Below are 19,139 nucleotides of genomic sequence, written 5' to 3'. Positions count from 1 at the left end.
TAGACAAGAAAAAGAAATGTCTGTGTTGGTGTATGTGTTGGTTGCGCGTATGGCACTTAATAGCTTCCTGACCACAGCATTGCCTTAGACCAAGCCTTTATCTCATGCAAGAGTGACTCCTTTAATGTATTTTACTCGTATGTAATGTACAGTAAAAGCCCCGTGTTACATCGCCAACCATGCATGTCCAAAGCAGCATGTTTGTGGCTTGTTAACATGTTTTTACAAGTGGGCTGCGTGAGCGTGGCTGATTGTAAAGATTCCTCATTTGGAATATTACCACCACATCAACAATGTAGGGAAACATTGCTGTACAACAACACCTCAATATCCTAATAGCCTGTCATGTACATTACACACAATGTCTATTAAACTATCTATTAAACAGCCAGGCTTTTAAACGAACGGGCGAATACGTGACTGACTGTAATAATTCCAGGTTACGAGGATGATGCTTTGTCCATTTTTGCTCTGCAGGGTGCAATCCATGGACGGAACTCAAAGTTCATTTGCATAAGTCAAAAGCACTTCCTGTAAGAACTTACCTATAAGCAGTAAGGCTCCATCTTAATTCAGAGATGCATTAGAGGAGTATGAGGGGATGTTTATCACATGTCCAGGATCATGCTGCCTCCAGAATTAAAGACCAACGTGGGCAGTAAATCATCATGAAGTAGCACTAAGGTAGCCAGCAGATAAACAACATTGCTTACAAAGAGTGTGTGTCATTTAGCAACGTCACTAAAAAGCTCTCCCTGGTACACCATGTCCCTTTTTTTTATCTTGCTCACAAAGACACATTATACCTACATGTTTATTTCTGACATAGAGAGGGATGCTAGCAAACCAGCAGAGTACATCAAGACCCACATGGTGTTCGAAATCCGCCGTGGAGTTTCAATTTCCGGATTGGTAATGAACATCGCAATCATTTAAATGCAAACACCTGCTTCTTAAAGCATTCGCTGTGCCGGGCGGTACAGGAGAATGCATTACTCAATAACTCTCGGGCTGCATCGCCAGTTTCTAATATCAAGCAGTAGCCTACATTATACACCAGAAGGCATAAGCTCCACAGCTGTATCACCCATCCCCCACAACCCCCCGCCTCGTCTCTGCCGTACTGTACCTTCGGAGTGGTGGGAGAGGGTGAGCAGGCTGACGCAGGAAGCTCCGATGCCAGAACCGAACACAGTGATGCGGTTGGAGTCTCCTCCGAAGAAGCCAATGTTCTCGCTGATCCACCTCAGAGCCTGGATCTGGTCTAGGAGCCCGTAGTTCCCTTTAGCAGCCTGGTCGCCGGTACTGAGGAAGCCTGCAACACACACACAGATATTAAGAGAAGGCCTCTCAATCAATTAAATTGTTTAATCGTGATTAAACGCATGATTGTTCATGATTAATCACGATTAATACATTTTTTATCTGTTCAAAATGTACCTTAAAGGGAGATTTGTCAAGTATTTAATACTCTTATCAACATATTGGAAATCAATTAACAACACAAAACAATGACAAACATTATCCAGAAACCCTCACAGGTACTGCATTTAATATAAAAAATATGCCCAAATCATAACACGACAAATTCAAGCCCAACAAGCAACAACAGCTGTCAGTGTGTCAGTGTGCTGACTTGACTATGACTTGCCCCAAACTGCATGTGATTATCATAAAGTGGGCATGTCTGTAAAGGGGAGACTCGTGGGTACCCATAGAACCCATTTTCATTCACATATCTTGAGGTCAGAGGTCAAGGGACCTCTTTGAAAATGGTCATGACAGTTTTTCCTCGTCAAAATGGAGCGTTATTTAACCTCCCTCCCGACAAGCTAGTATGACATGGTTGATACCAATGGATTCCTTAGGTTTTTCTAGTTTCACATGATACCAGTATCTTCACTCTACCTTTAAAACTGAGCCCGCTACAGCCTCTGGAACCGATTGCGTTAAAGTGTTAAAGAAATTAGTAGCGTTAAACTTTTACACTCTTAATTAAGAGATTAAAATGTCACCCAGAGACATCACATTTTGATACATACTGAAATTTGCACTTGACCAAAATAAAAAAGTAGGTATTCTGCAACTTGCACATACAATACGCCACAGATATTTATTTTCTATGTGCACCTGCAGCATAAAAGGTTATCCGCAGCGGCTAACCCCAACCTGATTTTGTCAGAAGGACCATCACGCCGGGTGAGAGCAGCGCTGAAATCGTGACTTATTGGTTGACACGGCAGTTGGTAAAATAGGAGTGCATGCGACCACATGTCATCTGCACCTTATGGGAAATCAATGGCGCGTCTCCCCGGGTGAGCACCCATCATCGGCTATATTGAGCAGCCCTGATGAAATCCTTAGGAATCTATGAAAACTCCGCGGACGGAGAGAAAAAGACGTGATAATAAGATTTACAATCATTTTTGATGCTGCAAAACCCCCGTATAGACTGCAACCTCATTATATACCCTATCGGAGTGAGCACCTTCCTCTGACATATAGCGATTCTCTGAAGTCCCACACACTTCCAGTCACAACAGGCACTATCTGTGCACATTTCCCTCCGTGTCTGTGTAATCTGCTATATGATGTCTTGAGTTGGACAGTGAGTCTCTCCTGGGTACATCAGAGCTCATGTTAACACACCACCCTCTCCCAGCTGCTCTCCGGGGCCTAAGCCCCGCTGAATGATGGGTAATCGAGAGTCGTGGGAGAAGATCAAAGGCAAGCAATCCCCGAAGTCCCCACGGTGGACTCAGTGTCCATCAAACCCCTGAACATGCATGCGAGGTGACAGCTAGGAGACGTGCGTGGAAACCAAGACCCCCCCTTCCCTTCCTCTTTTTAGTGGCAACACTTCACAAGCAATAAATGTGTTGGTGGTGAATGCTCACAAGCCTCCAGTGATGGTCCTTCAGCGTCACAGCATTGTTTCCAACATCTATTTCATGGTCTATGCCTCCATATAATGATGAGCTCTCTGTGTTTAAGTCCTAAGGGGGGCAAAAGGGAATAGTTTTGATATCAACAATGCAAAAATGGGTGTTTTTTTGACTCGGGTCAGCACGGCGATGCTCACTTCGGCTCGGCGCTGATTAGAAAGCAGCTGCTCCGGGCTCATGTATGTACCAAAAAAGGATGCATGTCCGCCAACCCCTTGTTTTTCTCTCTCTTTGTGTGAATCAGAGGGCACAGCCTCGCGCCCCACCCCCAACAGCACACCCGCCGCGCCCCGAGTGCCTGTTGGCAGCAACCAAGAGGGTGTGCAGGGGAAAGGCCAGGCCTGATCATCGATAGGAGAGAGGCGGTGGCACAGGAAGCAAAGCAGGAGACAAATGGATCAACAGATGGTCTCCTTCAGACGCATCCCTGAGGATGACAGAGCAGCAGGGCACATGCAGAGAGAGAGAGAGTGGAAGAGACAGGCAGAGGAGCCGACACTGGACGCAGACAGAGAGAGAGAGAGAAAGGAGAGAGGAGGACTCCAATTGAAGAGCTTCTCTTTCTCTCTTGCGGCTCCGCCTCGCGTTCCGTCATAACTAAAAGGACAACAGCTTTTACAACCTTCTCCCGGCTGCCATGGTGAGAGAGAGAGAGAGAAAGAGAGGGGACGTGACTTTCCCAGAATAACCCTCATTTACAAAATGGTTCACACTTCACCAAGTGTATGTCAGATGGGTTAAGAAATGTCAGGAGGCCGGGCATGTAAAAAAGGGATTCTGCGCAACTCTTAGCCTAATTGAAAAGGATATAGCAAAACATTATCCATTTGGCATTGTAATATGAGGCATTACTAAATGACAAAATATAAATCATTAGCGTTGGATCCCCAGCTGGCAGAATAAAGCAATGCTCTAGTCCTTTTGTGATTTTTTTGTGTTGTTGTTTAGCAGCAGTGTTGGTTCCTTTTTGCATCTATAAATGAAAGTGGTCATTAAAATGTAGAAGGTGGAATCCAATATCTTAGACAACAAGACACGCCGCAGGCACCATTTTAAAATACATGGGATATAGCTGCTGGTTATGTTTTAATTGGAAAGGTGACAGGAAGTATTTTCTTTGGAAAGCAATTAAGATAGCAAAGTAATTGTTTTTGTTCATGGTTATTTCTATTTTTACATTTATAAGCAGACCGTTTGACTTGTGCTCCGGAGCTGTTTGGTGTTTTTTGATTTCTAAATGACCTCTGGACTTTCAGTCCGCTTCGCTAGAATACAGTAAGATACGGAAACTGACTATTTAAAGGGCTATATGTAAGAATCAGAAATTGAAACAAGGGATAATATATACTTTTTTAAGACAGGACGATAGTCGCATAAACTACTAGATTTTTTATAATTTAATGACCATTTGAAAAATCAAAAATCATGACCCATCCCTAGTTAGCGAACTCCATTTCGCATGACGTCACATCTGTTGGATTTTCCTGGAAAAAACGTCCTGCATTATTCACATTAAAAGCATTCTACAAGCTGATACCCAGAAAGCTGCGGAAGGTCTCAATTTAGGTTAGGTTACAACTTGTTCACACAATGGCAATACAAAACGATTAAAAAATGTTTAAACGTGTGATAACTTACATACAGTCCCTTTAAATAATGTCACATAACACACTATATCATTTCCCTTTGTCTCTTATCTAAATTTCCGAACCTCCTCCCTCACCGGGGATTGGGTTATAGATTTTCAGATCTAGCAGATGATCCCCGTCTCACCAGCGCTGCGTGGGCTTTGGCTGCACATGAACCGTGATGTGCAGTGCACTATCTGTTCACAGCTCACTCCTACACCAGACCTTGGGATTCTGGGCTGCAGCTCAGTGCTTCTGAACTATTTGGTCCGGCTGGCTACGTGTGCTTGACTGCGCTACACAACCTGACATCCAATTGAGACTTTTAACACACTCTAAGCTGCCGCTTTACAATAAGCATTTCATTATAAACTGTAACCACATTACATCCATCTTTGTTAGCGGCCTGAATTCAAATCCATATGCAAATTCTCTTTTAAATGATCTGACCAATTAACTCTGGCACAAACACTATATACACAATTACAGTGGAGTTAATTCAACCAACATAAAACAATCATTAAATAGTAAATAGTTCTAGTTGATCTGATACTTTGAAAGTGAAGTGCACGCAAATCAATTTGCGCTAATTTAATTTTCTCTGTGACGTTATTAATCTTGCCTGTTGTGAGTTCTGTAACAAACTGTAGATTAAATGTGGGATGTGTTTTTTTTTTTTCAATTCAGTCTGAATAACTGAGGCGAAACACAAGCCGTACGCCTCCGGGCTGAACACCAAAGTCGTATACGGTTTGCCTAACGCCTTTTTCAAGACATTGTTTTGTATATCAAGCTCAAATGGTTCAGTGTAAAACGTTTCGTTTAGACAAAAGGAAATGGGCACATCAAGAAAGGGAGAAATGCCCTGAAGTTACATCTACACTGGAGAAAAGAAATCTCACGACTGATCTTCACTGAAGTCAAACCGTCTTGAATCATATATGCCAAAATCCAAAATGCAATAAAAAAGATCTGTTGAGAAAGCTGGTTATGTAAGTTTCAAAAGGTCATGCCAACAAATAGCATCTCGGATTGTCCTGAAACAAAGACTCTCAAAAATGGGATCTAACCTGTCTACATACGTCAGCTGGATTAGACAGGAAATTTGCATCCTTATTCACCACAAACAAACTGTATGAGTTAATAACAGTGATTCTGTGCCTTTTCTCTGCATGTTAGAGCTGTAATTTGTCCTGACTGATTACATGATGTGTTTTTGTATCGCGTCTCAAAGCTGCTCTTCCTTGACAGTGATGCGGTGCACGTCTGCTGCATGAAGACCTGGTATTTTCTGCTTGTGGCAGCACAGAGTCAGAGATTCAGTCCTGATCTCAGCCAGAGTGGCAGCGGCGAGCGCGTTCCGGTTGCAGCCGGGTCAGGGCGCACCTGTCACCTTGCATCGTCCTTGCCGGACAACACATTGTGTGTGTGTGTAGTGCGACTCCCCCTACGAGGAACTGAGCCGCCCTTGTCACCTTAACATGACCAGAGGGTCGGTTAATGTATACAGCATGACGGCGGCGTCCTCTCTGCAGTGTTTGAGCTTCAGCCAATGTGCCGGAAGCAATACACGAGCACAGAGAGACCTTTCCAATTCCACACATTTTCACACACCAGCCACAAATCATTGAATATCAACGAAAGAGTTTATTTTTCAAAAAAAAGCCAGCGCCGAGCGTGATGCCACATAATGCATTTTTGCGGCTTGATCGTATTTGATCAATAAGCGAGCGCCCCGCTATCTCAGTCCAAACTGAGCGTCTCTGTTTCCTCCCGAGCCGCGGCAGTGATTTCCTTTAGCCATGCCTCTCGGCATTGATATTGCTCTATTGATTATGATTTAAATGTCTGTTTCCTATACGGTGGGCTATAACTCAAGAGTGTGGCGGAAAGAGGTGATGATAATGATCGCTCCGACCCCAGACATCTCTCTTAGCCTGGTCTCCCAGATAATGGAATGTGTGTAAAGTAATGGCGGAGGGTGAGAGCGGGGCGAGGAAGGGTGAGGGGGAGGGCAAAAGCTTGTTATTGAGCTGAAGAGTGAGCTTACACAGGGACAGATGGAGGGAACGGATAGGGAGGAGTGGAGGAAAAGAAAGGAGGAGGAGGATGGGAATAACAGCGGTGACGTAACTGAGGGAACGTTTTTTGGCTTTCATTCATCCTCGCTTTTACTTTGCCTTCTCCCCCGTTTCTTTCCTCCCTCTCATCCTCTCTCTCTTTGGGGGTGCCCGTTAACAAGGCCGTCTGTGTCCAAACTCTCCTTTGGTACTCCCCTCCCTCCCTTCTCCGTCTCCCTCTATCGTTTCTCCCCCCTTCTCTTCTCTGGGGAAAGAAAGGCCCACACAGTCGCAGCCTTGACAGCCTCCCCTAAGAATCCCCCACTACAAAAGAGCTCCAACTTCCCCCCAGCCAGGCCTGGGCTGAATGGGAGCCTCTGGGGTGTGGATGAGAAGCAGAGGAGGGAAGGGGGCCACCCTCACATAAAGGGCCTGTGTGTCATGCTCGCGATGAGCAAGGGGACATACCCAGCGGTCCATCTTCCACACAGGGAGTCAATTCCCACAAGATTTTTCATCCTTTTTATTTCAGCACGCCGACCAGACTCCAAAAAAAAAGCTGGGTGAAGGGAAGGGGGCAGGAGCGGGGGCGTGGGCCTGAATGAAGGTGATTGCCACTTGGATCAGTGTACAGCTCCTGTTTACAGCTCTCTGCCCAATAGCATGGTTGGAGCGCAGTCTGGTCTGAGGGCAGGAGAGCAAGAGAGAGAGAGATAGAGAAACAGAGAAGGAAGGGCAGGCAAGCACAAGAAAGCCTCTTTATGGTAGCCTGAACACTGGAGGCCATTTACCCAACACCACATCCTTGTTTCCGGTGGAAGAGACTTTTTGATTGTCACCCTTACAAATTACTACTTCCGTATGAATGAAAACAGCGTGATACTGAAATCAAACTAGAAAAGGGTGAAGAATAATTAATGTATGAGGCCCTGATTCCTGCTGGCCTCACCACGAATCAATAATTAAAGAAAATATCAGACCGTCTTTAATGGCAACAAAGTCATCCGATGTTTCAGGGGCCTGGCCCTCGACACCGGGCGAGTTCAAACTGAATGGGAACACGCTCGCTAAACTGCAGCTCTTAAATATGAATAGACCGATGACTAGCAGGAAACCTAAATGGTTCAGCTTGAGTATTCGTCTCAGATGCACACAATGACAAAGATAGATGAGGCGTGCGGAGCATGAACCAACAACGCGACTACACTGCGCGCTTAAAAAGGTGGTTGTGTAGTCTGATGCATGATGCTGAAGATCATGCATGCTGTGCCGCTGTATACAGACCGAGCCACTCGGATGGAAAATGTGGTTTGTGTGCAACAAAGCACTCCAACAAAATGTCAAGAGGGAAAAAATCAGCGCCGCACAAAGCTCATCGGACACATACGTGAGCCCCTGAAACCCAGATCTCTTACAGACGGACAAACGAGTGTCTGGTGTAACAGGCCGGGATGAAAAGCAGATACTGTAAGTCAGCGCTGGTGGTGCACGTGGCAGCTGTTGGTCGTCCTGCATGTGACTTCGGGGCTGCTTAATCTGATTGTGCGATGTGTCCCGGTGGTCAGGCGACACTATTCAAGGGCTCTGGTGAACAGCAGCCCTGGCAGCAACTACAAATGAGCAGTTTGCATATGTATGACCCCCTGGCACCTGAACGCCACTCAATCAATCACACATCGGCTATAGCGGCTGTCGTGCTTTCAGTTTTTTTTTTTTTTTTTATCTCCCCTCCCTTTCACCATCTCCATCTCTCCCTCTGCTCCAGCTCCCTGTCATGTTTCCTGTCTTCCTCCGCTCTCAGTGTCTCTCTCTCTGTTCTCCGTCTCTGCCTCCATCTTTTTTTTTTCTCACTCCCGCTACTTATCACTTTCTCTCTTCTCCGTATCTCTCGGCATCTCTTCCTTTCAGTGAATAGCGCAGACAGTGGATTCTCAAAGACAGCGAAATGCTTTTACATTAAGGGGAGCTTAGCGTCTCACAGCTGGTGCGGAGGCGGGCCTGCACGCTCCCACAGAGGGATGAGGGAGACGCCGGTGCTGGAGAGTCACAACTGTGAGGTTAAGCAGCGCTTTGGTTCCACTCGGAGGAACATGCATCGTGGGGAGATATTTCATAAACAATAATTTGCCTGGTTTTTAAAAAAGCTATACATTCTTACAGCATGCTCTCCATCCTTTGTTCAAACAGAACAACACTGTGTGCCAGGTACTCTGTCTGTTTGGCCTGTGGCTGCACAAGTTCAAAGGCACGGTAGTGTGAAACATGACAGCAAGCCAGGGTGATGTAATTTGAGGGCGTGGTGAGAAAGTTTAGCACCCACTCAGCTCTAGGAGGACGGGGCAGTTGTGCAGTGATGTGACGTGATACAGCGGAGGAGATCAGAGGCCGGCTTATCAAAGCACATCGGCGGAGCAAAGCAGGACAGAGAGGTCATCATTTAGAGGATCTTCAAAGCCCCTCCAGGTTGGAGTAAAGCTGGCTATAATGACTTTAGTTTTGGTTGACCCTTCCTCACGGGAGAACCTGTGAAATAAGCCCAGGAAGCCCATTCTACAGCTTTTATCCCCGACACTGTAAATCCTGTCATCTCATATTTGTTCATTTGTAAAACCCTGCCAACTTTAGTTGTAAATCAGCGACAGCAATTTAAATGAACATCTGTTTCTCTGAGGTTTAGCACTGTGGCGTGTACCGTGTGAGTGATGTTTTATTTGTCTACGGAAGGGTATATAATATTTTTGGCTACAAAACGTGGTGCTGCTGCCAGCGGGGTTGTGTTCTGATTTAGAACTGGCTCCAAAATTTACAAGAAGCAAGGATTTGCTAGGAAACATGCTTTTTGATTCTGCTTAAAGTTTGGAACCTGCCCCGCTTTTAACTCGATCACCGGTTATGCATATGTCAGTGTAGGTGTTTACAGTATACAACACCATAATGAGTACTGAGGGAAAAAAAGACCTGTAAAAGATAGGTCTGGTGATATTCTATATTTGTCTTATTGTCAACAAATCCCATGAAGAAAAACAAAACCAGCACATAATTGATCCCACTGAAGTACTGTTTGTGCAGCCAAAGCCTAATATATCTTATTCCAATGTGACACAGAGCTCCATTGTTCGTCTAAAAACTATTAAAAGCACATAAATCAGCCACAGCATTGCACTGGAGGACATGTTCCTTCATTATGACGAAAACTGACACTGTCGTTTATTTCGAGTCAATCTCACATAAACTGTCCTGCTGCCTTAAATACCAGCACACCAAATCTTTGGCCCAAACACAAACTGTACTCTTTTTACTCCTGTGTAACATTTACTAAAAACTACAGTGCCCAGATGTTATGAGGAATTATTTGGTCTTTTAAAAAAATCTATTTTCGTGACCCATTGTAAAAGAGTTTTTCTAGTAACAAATGGGCTTGGTGTTAGTGCCACAGATTGGAGCTCTAAATCATTGCATGAAAGTTATTACATGGAAGAAGTCCATTTAACAGCAAATAACTAGCAAATGCTTGTAGCACGTCCAACCAGTAGACAACCTCCGGTTCTGAAAAGTGAAGCCAATGCAGAAGTGCCTCAAACCTGCATTCTCTCTAATAGCCAGCAGGGGGCGACTCCTCTGGCTGCAAAAGAAGTCTGATTGTATAGAAGTCTATGAGAAAATGAGCCTACTTCTCACTTGATTTATTACCTCAGTAAAAATTGTAAACATGAGTTTATGGTTTCAATCTCTAGTTTCAAGTCTTGTTCAATACAGCATGATGTTCATTTAGTAAATTATGGTCCCATTTAGAGTCAAATAGACCATAAAGCAGAGTATGCTTTAGGGCATGGCTACCTTGTGATTGACAGGTCGCTACCACGGTGTTGTTCGATCTGGGAGTTGTTCGTGTTTTCGTCTTACAACTTTAACCCTTTCACATTATGTTTTCAGTTCATGAAAGTTAATATTGACATTTTGGTCGCCTAAAAATGTCTTATTTAGCATTCGGTTGTACTGACCAAAAACCAAGATAGTGACGGCCAAAAACCAAGATGACGACGGCCAAAATGCAGAATTCAAGACTTAAAAGTGGCAGTCCACAAACCAATGGGTGACATCACCGTGACTACGTCCACTTCTTATATATTATTTATGCGTGCAACTCAAGTAAATTATTAGCAATTACCTAATATTTATTTTTTAACCAAAAAGAATCACAGATTAGTTATTAGTTATGACACATGACTATTTAGCAGCCTAAATATAAATAAACCTAAATAAAGATATTTTTGCTTTCAAAATAATATAAAAACATATTTCAAAAAGCATATACTAAAATAATAATTTGAACCAGGATTCAATAACAAATTGAATTAGTAAGTAGAACCAGAATCAATATAATGTATATGCCACCAACGAGCAAAGACAGTTTGTTTTTGCGACAATTAGGAAGTTTGTGTGTGTGACCGGCTGTGCCCTGGGCTCCAGCCATGTGTGTATGAGAGAGTAAATGGGAGTGCCATGGCACTGAGTGTGGGTGAGTATGCAGCCACTGTGTGCATAAGTGAAGAGGAGGGCTTCCAACAGAGTGTGTGTGAGTATTTGTTTGTTTGTGGGTGTGTATGTGTGGAGCAGCAGCAGCAGCAGCAGCAGCAGCAGTAGTAGTGTGCGAGTGCTCGGAGGGGGGTGAGGGCGGGGGGGTGGAGTAGTGTATGCAGTGCAGTGAGGGAGGTATGGATATTAATCACCAGGAGGAGCATGGTTCTGTGGCGCCGGGCGGAGATGGATGGGGTGTGAGTGCAGTGATGTCACCCTGACAAATGGACCGGCCATGTTGGCTGAGACTCGCACATCGCCTCTCATTTCAATTAGTTCCTCACACAACAACCCACCTAACCCACAATCTGCAGGTTACACGCACACAAACACATACACTTTGGCCACAAACACACCCCCTCAGGTGCCCCAGCCCATAGCACAGCCCTCTAACAAGATGCACTGATCTGTAAGAATACAGTGGCGCTCCTCCAATTAATCTAACTCAATTATGACAGCACTTTTGCTTTCGATCCCAGCAGCCAGTCGCTCATTAGCATTCATATTATCAGCCAAGCACACTGACTAGGTCTACGGCCAGCACACTGGCCAGTGGGAACTGGCAGAGGGTCTGGGTCTGTTTACGAACTAAAGATTGGGCACTGCCCGTGTGTTTTCCCACAATATCAATTTGATGAAGTGCTGGAGCGATGGCAATGCGAGCAGCCGCTTGGGCCAATGGTAATGGCATGCATTTACTCCGTGATGCGGAAAGAGGTATAAGATCTGTACCAGCCGTCACAGTGAGCAGCGGTGCTGACAAACTGGGTTCAGGAATAAAAAGGTCTCACCTCCTCACTATCTGTTTATAGCCTCGTTCTTAAAAGCCTGACACCAATAAGGAATGGAGCCACGGCTGATTTTGAAGTGTGTCACCTACACGAGAAGTGTTAAGCCCTGTTTTCAAAGGTCTGACGCCACTAACCGGAGCCAGCGAGCCTTGTTTCGAACTCCTTCCTGTCTTGAGTGAACTTTGACATTGGTGGACTTCACTATGCTGTGGACTTTCCTTCTCGCCCTCCATGTTAATCTACCTCTCAATCACCATTTTGCTTCTCCCACACCTTCTCTCTTTTCTGCTTCCTCCCTCTTCCTTCTCCATCTGATCTCAGTCTCTGGCCCTGATCAGACGGAGCACTTTCTAGCAGCCTGAGGCGGCTTTTTGTAATTGTTTTCAATGAAAGTGAAGCAGTGCTCTTTTGTTTTTCCGCTCTGTGCACCTCGCGTTTTTGCAGGAGCGCCCTGAAAACCTCGAGATGAAAAAACTTCAACTCAGAGCGAAAAAGCGCCCGACATCATGTTAGTGTTTTTTTCACACTGTGGTGACTTTCGCTGGATACCCGGAGCTATATGACTTTACCAAGCATAGTTCCTATGATCTGAACAGAAAACAGCAGGCCTGAGGCTAATCTCTATAAACAGATTCTGCATTCCCATGTAATCTGTAGGCAACGGGACAAGATTCTCGTATCGGAAGCGTTCTGGTTTCCGCTTGTAGTCCGAGTATTATTGACTAATCACGTTTAACCAGGCTTTGGTTGAATGCAAGTAAACAGTCCGTGTGGAGAGCAAAAGAGGCGGAACAAATTGGCCGAAATGCAATCTGGGAACCCACCGCCTATCGTCGGATGATGATTTAGCTTTTTATTGTTTTAAAGGAGCAATATGTAGCACTGACATCTAGCGTTTAAAATGGGTAACAGCAGTCCAAATTCAAAACATTGGAGTGGCCCGCCTGCTCCTCCGGTGTGACCGATAGCAGTTGGCGGACATTTTCGCAATTTGAGGGTTACCTTACCAGAAAGCTGTGTTTCTGTGCCAATTTGTTTCATATGTGACAACGGGGTGTCGAAATGGGCAGTGGACGGGATCACACCGATCCAAACAGATGTTTTGGAATGGAATGGAAATTTTAAAGGGGAACATACCGGCTGTAGCATTGTTGTCGGAGAAGCCAGTATTTCAATTTAGCACGTTTCCTTAATCTCTGATGACATATCATGGTCATTTTCTGATATATTACAGTAAATATATTACATATTGGTCTTTTAAAATGAGTTTGTAAACTGGCTATCTGTGTCACAATCTGGTCGTATATGTCGTCTCTCAACTCCAACGTCATTCTCGCATGTCAAGTTGCTAATCTGACTGTAAACAATGAGCAACACACAGAAAAGGCAGAAAAGGAAGTCTTAGCCCGGATATCCACTGGCTACACCGGAACCGCCAAAATATAGCCCCTTGCCCCAGAGGCTTATCTATCATCAGACCGATGGTCAATGGGTTCTGGGATTGACCTGAGGCAAATTAGTGCAGTACTTGAGATTTCGGGTAAGTTGTTTTCATTCATTTAAACTGTACCATTAACTATTAGGTAGCATACAGTTCATGGTTTGTGTTAAGCGAACGTTAGCAACGACAACAACAAAAAAAGACGCAACAAACTACAAAAAAACGTTCTGTCTGATTTGGCATCTTCAACCAAAAAAAGGTAGTGCCTCGCTTTTTCAAACCGTTCTGTCTGATCAGGGCGTCTTTCTGCTGTGATCCACCTCTTCTTCACACCGGGAGGACGGTGCAAGAGGATCACTCTGGTGTAAGCTAGGGCACACTGGGCCATGCGAGGCTGAACTGGGCTACGTGGTGCACGCTGGAGCGCTAAGTTGGGGATTTGATCAGAGCCTCCTGGGACTCGGGCTCCATTTCAAGCTTAACATCAGTGGTGAGTATCTCTTCATCTGCCTGTCAGGAGGTTAATACCGACCCTATAGAGAGGAGTGAGAGGGGGGAGGAACGTCATTTTGCCACAGATAGAGTATAATAAGACCCCTACACATCTGCATTTAGCACATTAAAGGTCAACAAGGCGTGTTTAGGAGCCGCATAATCGCAGATGTTCTACCAGAAAATTGTGTGAACTTTGATCAAGAGCACAATTTTTCATCATGCGATCGAAAGAAGACATATAACTGGAGTGCAACCTACTCTAAGAATACCAATCAAAGTGAGAACATGGATCTGTGGTTAAGCAGTTTGTTAACAACGCTCACCAACGCTGAACATATTTGATATGTCGATATAGGCGGTTGGATGTCTTCCCGTCTCATAGAAACTGAAACCACTAGGTTTGTACGTATGCAGAATTTATTACCTACTACCTTGAGAGGATGCTTGGCTTGCTTGGCTTCACATATTCCTTTGTTGATGAAACATGCCTGTTCTCTCACCCCGAGAACAGTGGGAAATGAAAAATGGATGAAAAGCTTTTGAAATAGTGTGTATGATTACCATAACACTTCTACAATAGAGGGAGTGTGCCTGTCATGTATTGTTGCATGTAACACAAGGGGCACGCACTATACAAAAGACACTTGTACCCATGTCCTACAAAAGATGATATTTGCTATATATTCTTCCTTTTCAATTGATATTGAAGCCCCGTCTCCAGTAAGGGGCTCCACAATACGAACTGAAGTTATTCCCTTTTTCATTTCACTTCACCTTTCTTCCTTTTAATCTAGCAGCACTAAAGAACTAGGTTCCAGCAACAACAAAAAGGTTAGATCTCGCTTTCCGTTTCATCTAGGCCTCCTGCGATCCCCGGGGACGGCTCTCTGTGCTCGTCTGCACTGCTTGGCGATGGGAGATTGTGCCAGGGCTCTGTTTGTTTGGCTTTCTTCCCCCCTCATCGCGCTGAAATCTGCCTGACAGTTCGGCAGCATGGCTCCGGCCCCGCAGGAGCTGCCGTCAGATAAAATGTCACCGTGGCTTTGTTCCACGCGCCCTATAGGCTGGCCAGATGCACTGTACACCTGAGAGCCCGAAGGCCAGAGCACAGAGCGAGAGAGGAGCGGTGAAAGAGGTGGTGTGTGGAGACAGAACAGCATCCAGTCTTGTTAATTTCGCTGCATGTGCCGTCGCCTCATTTTGTTAACTGCTTGCGTTTTATTCCCCATTGACAAAATGAGCTTTGATGGACAATTAGGTTAGAGGTTTTAACCTTGGACCTATATGATTATACCACAAATAAATCATATACGGTTCATCGACAGCATTAATTCAGCGTCCTTCTACGTTATAGGAGGATGTGATTGGATAAGAGCCTGCTATGCCCTCCATCACTTAAAGGTAAGTGGGGTTGAATGAGGTACTTATCCATAGTCAGTGTATTACCTACAGTATGTGGCAGTCGACACAACCCCAGTTTGGAGAAACAGACAGTGCCGACGTGAAGTGTGCTGACGGGGGCAGCAGCAAAACACATTTTAGCCACCTAAAAGAAAGGCCCACCTAAAAATCAATATCAGTTTACGTGTACGCTATATTTAGAATATTTTAATATAAAAAACGTTGGTGTTTAAAAGGGTTAGTTTGGATCATCAAAGTCACACAATAACACAAACAAACGAACCGATCGAGGCAGCAGTAGACCAGCAACTCCCGTGTTCGTCAAGGTAAAATTACCGTTTTTGTCAATGGAGTCTGGTGGCTTTGAAGAGAGCATAGATAATGGCTAGGAGAGCACCAATACTGATATCAATATCTGATATCTGATACTGACTAATATAGCTGGATCGGGTATCGTGACAATAGGGCCAATCTATTCAATTAAATTCTATGTTTATATAATATATATTATATACTGGTATTTTAATTCCAGTTAAAGTTTTGACCAATTTGTTATTACATAAAAAATTGCATTTCATTTTGAAGACTTTTTACCAAGTTGCTGGTGTACGATTTATTATTTTAAAAATAGATAACAATTTTGTAAAATTATATACTGTATTTATTTGTTACATTTTATTTTACAAAGTTAGGAGAGTAATGTTTAAGTCGAGCCTGATGTTGCCTTACTCATACAAGAATGATCCCAGTGTCTTCCACACAGTGAGTCATACAGCTTATCATTAAACACTGGTATCAGGACTGAAGAAGTCAGATCGGTGCATTCCTAATAACGGCTGCAGTTCCCCGTCGGAAAGGGCTGTCTGACGGCAAGATAAAGCGGTGAAAATATTTTAAATATAGCGTACACTTTAACTGATATTGATTCTTTAGGTAGGCCTTTTTTAAGGTGGCAAACGTACATTTTGATGCTGGCCCCATCCACAGCAGTACATTGCTTTGCTTCCATGCCGATACTCCTACCTGTTTCTCCAAACTGGGGGCGTGCTGACCGCTATCTACTGTAGGTAATACACTGACTATGGATAAGAACCTCATACAACCCCACTTAAAAAAATCTGAACTATCCCTTTAACATAACAGCTTCTGAGCCTCAAACTCTTGACAGTCAAACCTGATCCATTTGTCTCTGAACGGCGGCAGTACCAGACCCAGCTCCTGTCTCCGAGCCTCCGATGACTCTTCTCACTGTTTCCCTAACGAGGCTCAAGCAAAAAAGCCGACTGGTCCTCTCGCAGCCGAGCACTAGGGCGGTTGCCACTGTCAGCTCCTGTTAGCTCAGCGCTCTCTGGTACACGTTTCACAGAGCACAAACACACTCATCCCAGAGGAGCTCATCCGTGCTCCTTCACCCACCCCGACTCCCCCTCACGCCGCCTCAATAAATTAATAAAGGAGGGAGCAGCTCTCACAGGTAATTTGATTAAATACGACATCCCTGCTTTAAAGAGCGCGCTGACGAAGCAAAAAGAAGACGGGACATTGTCGGATGAAATTGTCACTGTACTCGTACATGACCCCCGCCCCGGCAGCTACGCCCTGCCTCCCTCTCCGGCAGCTGAGCATCGCCACATACCCCATTTTCCAAGGACACCTCGGAGTGTTATTACATGAAAAATGCTATATGCTCCAGATTACTGGGCTTGTCAGTCACCTAATTTGATGCTATCCCCACCAGATCTCCCTTATAATTGAGTTTCTTTTGCTTTATTTGATAGTTTATGAGTTCATATGGTTGAACCGGGGCTGCATAAGCCTATGGGCTTATCTAGGGCACATGCTCACACTTTCCAAAACCGTGTAAACAACAACATGAGCTCAGACATTTGTTATACACTAAGGATGTAAATAAGTGTAACCAATTTCTGCTAAATGTGCTGAGGGAATTGTATTAGCATTTTAGGGAAAAACTTAATTCAAACGCTAAATTCTCACATTTTAGTTAACATGGTTACTCAGTAATTGCGATATTATTATCAAAGCAACTGAATCAATGTGATAATTTATTTCATTTTAATACAGTGTATGTTCCATTTGTCCCCTGGTGAAACACTTCATCTCTCTCTGTGTTTATGTCAGCCCCACTGTCTTCTCTTCTCCCCTCAGGCTTGAGAGGGGCTGACTAGAGCTTGGAAGGATGTATCGAGCTACGACGTATGAACGAAATGACAAGCCCAGCTCAGTCAGAGGGGAAACCACTCATTATACAGATTGCTTTGTGGTGTTTCTGGGTAGTCGAGGCCAATGTCACCTCTCCTCAGCCTGGCATGCCCCCAGTTTGGAGAAACAGACAGGAGTACCGACGCGGAAGTTGAGCGATGTACTTCTATAGACGGGGGCAGCAGCAAAACTTATTTTAGCCACCTAAAAAAGGCCCAACAAAATAATCAATATCAGTTTAAGTGTACGCTATATTTAGAATATTTTAATATTATATAGGATTAGTTCAAATTCACCAAAGTCACACAATAAAACAAACAAACGAACCGATCGAGGAAGCAGTAGACCAGCAACTCCCGTGCTATACGAGGCAAAATTACCGTTTTTGTCAGTGGAGTCTGGTGGCTTCAAAGAGAGCATAGATAACGGCTAGGGATGTACCGATGGTGACATTGATATTGGGTTAATACTGACTCAAATAGCTGGATCGGGTATCGGTGTCAATGGGGCTGATCTATTCAATTCAATTCTATGTTTATATATACATACATGAAATTTGAATTCCTGTTTTGACCAATTTGTTGTTAAAAAGGGTTGCAATTTAATTTTTAAGATTTTTTTTTACCAAGTTTCTGGTGTACGATTGATTATTTTAATAATAATAAATAATTTAGTAAATTTATATCTATATATTTATTTATTACATTTTGTTTTACAAAGTTAGGAAAGCAATATTTAAGTCAAGCTTGATGTTGCCTTACACATAAAAGAATGATCCCAGTCACTTCAACACAGTGAGGCATACAGCTTATTAATTAAACACTGGTATCAGATCAGTACTCGGTATCGGACAATACCCAAAGCCCAGGTATCGGTATCGGGGCTGAAAAAGTCGGATCGGTGCATCCCTAGGCCTGAACGAGCATCGCTGCCCCCGCTCGCCATCTCCGAGGCGACACACTTTGTTGTTTACTCCGTATCCTTGTCTCAAGGTCACGGGGGCGCGATTACTGACCCAACAACACTGGCACTAATGAAAGGGAAGCAGACATGTTCTAATGGAAGGAAGGATTGTGAATCTTATTAGCGGGACATCTTGTTTCAGTCAATGCTCCAGTAGCCCCCTCTGGCTCTCTGATAGCATCAGCAGCAAACAGCTAGCAGGTGCAGAGCAGAAATAAAGCCAATTGTCTTGATCGAATCATCCCCTCCGTTCTGCCACCCCCACATCTATTCCTTCACTTCGGTGTCCACTAACAGGCTGCGTTATGGATAATGCTCTATAATGTCTATTAACGCTCTCTGTGGTGCCATAGAGACATATGCTGATGACAATACTTCCCTCTTGTCTTTAATAGGTTAACTACGCCGCAATAGCTCCCATGTCGGGAGGCAGGTGGTTAACTGCTCTTCCTGTCTGTGAGTTGTGGCTCACTCAGTCGGTAGCATCCCGACCTGTGGCTGGAAATCCTGCAGCCCTGCTACCTGTAGTAGCACCGTGCAACGGTGGCAGGTTTGTTCCATACCGAGCTCCTGAGTCGAGTCTTATCTCCCCCAGCCGGAGAATCCACCTTTCTGTC

At 44.4% G+C, this 19,139-nt stretch overlaps 1 protein-coding gene across 2 annotated transcripts in view; it reads right to left on the bottom strand.

Annotated features, from left to right (window-relative positions):
* The window catches only part of nlgn3a (neuroligin 3a), a 230,624-nt gene that overhangs the window by 46,583 nt on the left and 164,902 nt on the right, over positions 1-19,139 (bottom strand). For both annotated transcript variants that reach the window (XM_074648365.1, XM_074648366.1), the window contains one exon: positions 1,130-1,315. In XM_074648365.1, coding sequence (XP_074504466.1) covers positions 1,130-1,315 — 186 coding nt within the window. The remainder of the gene's footprint in view (positions 1-1,129; positions 1,316-19,139) is intronic.

The sequence above is a fragment of the Sebastes fasciatus genome, chromosome 10, assembly GCF_043250625.1.
Source record: "Sebastes fasciatus isolate fSebFas1 chromosome 10, fSebFas1.pri, whole genome shotgun sequence".
Lineage (NCBI taxonomy): Eukaryota > Metazoa > Chordata > Actinopteri > Perciformes > Sebastidae > Sebastes > Sebastes fasciatus.
This window is presented reverse-complemented; position numbering and strand designations above follow the sequence as displayed.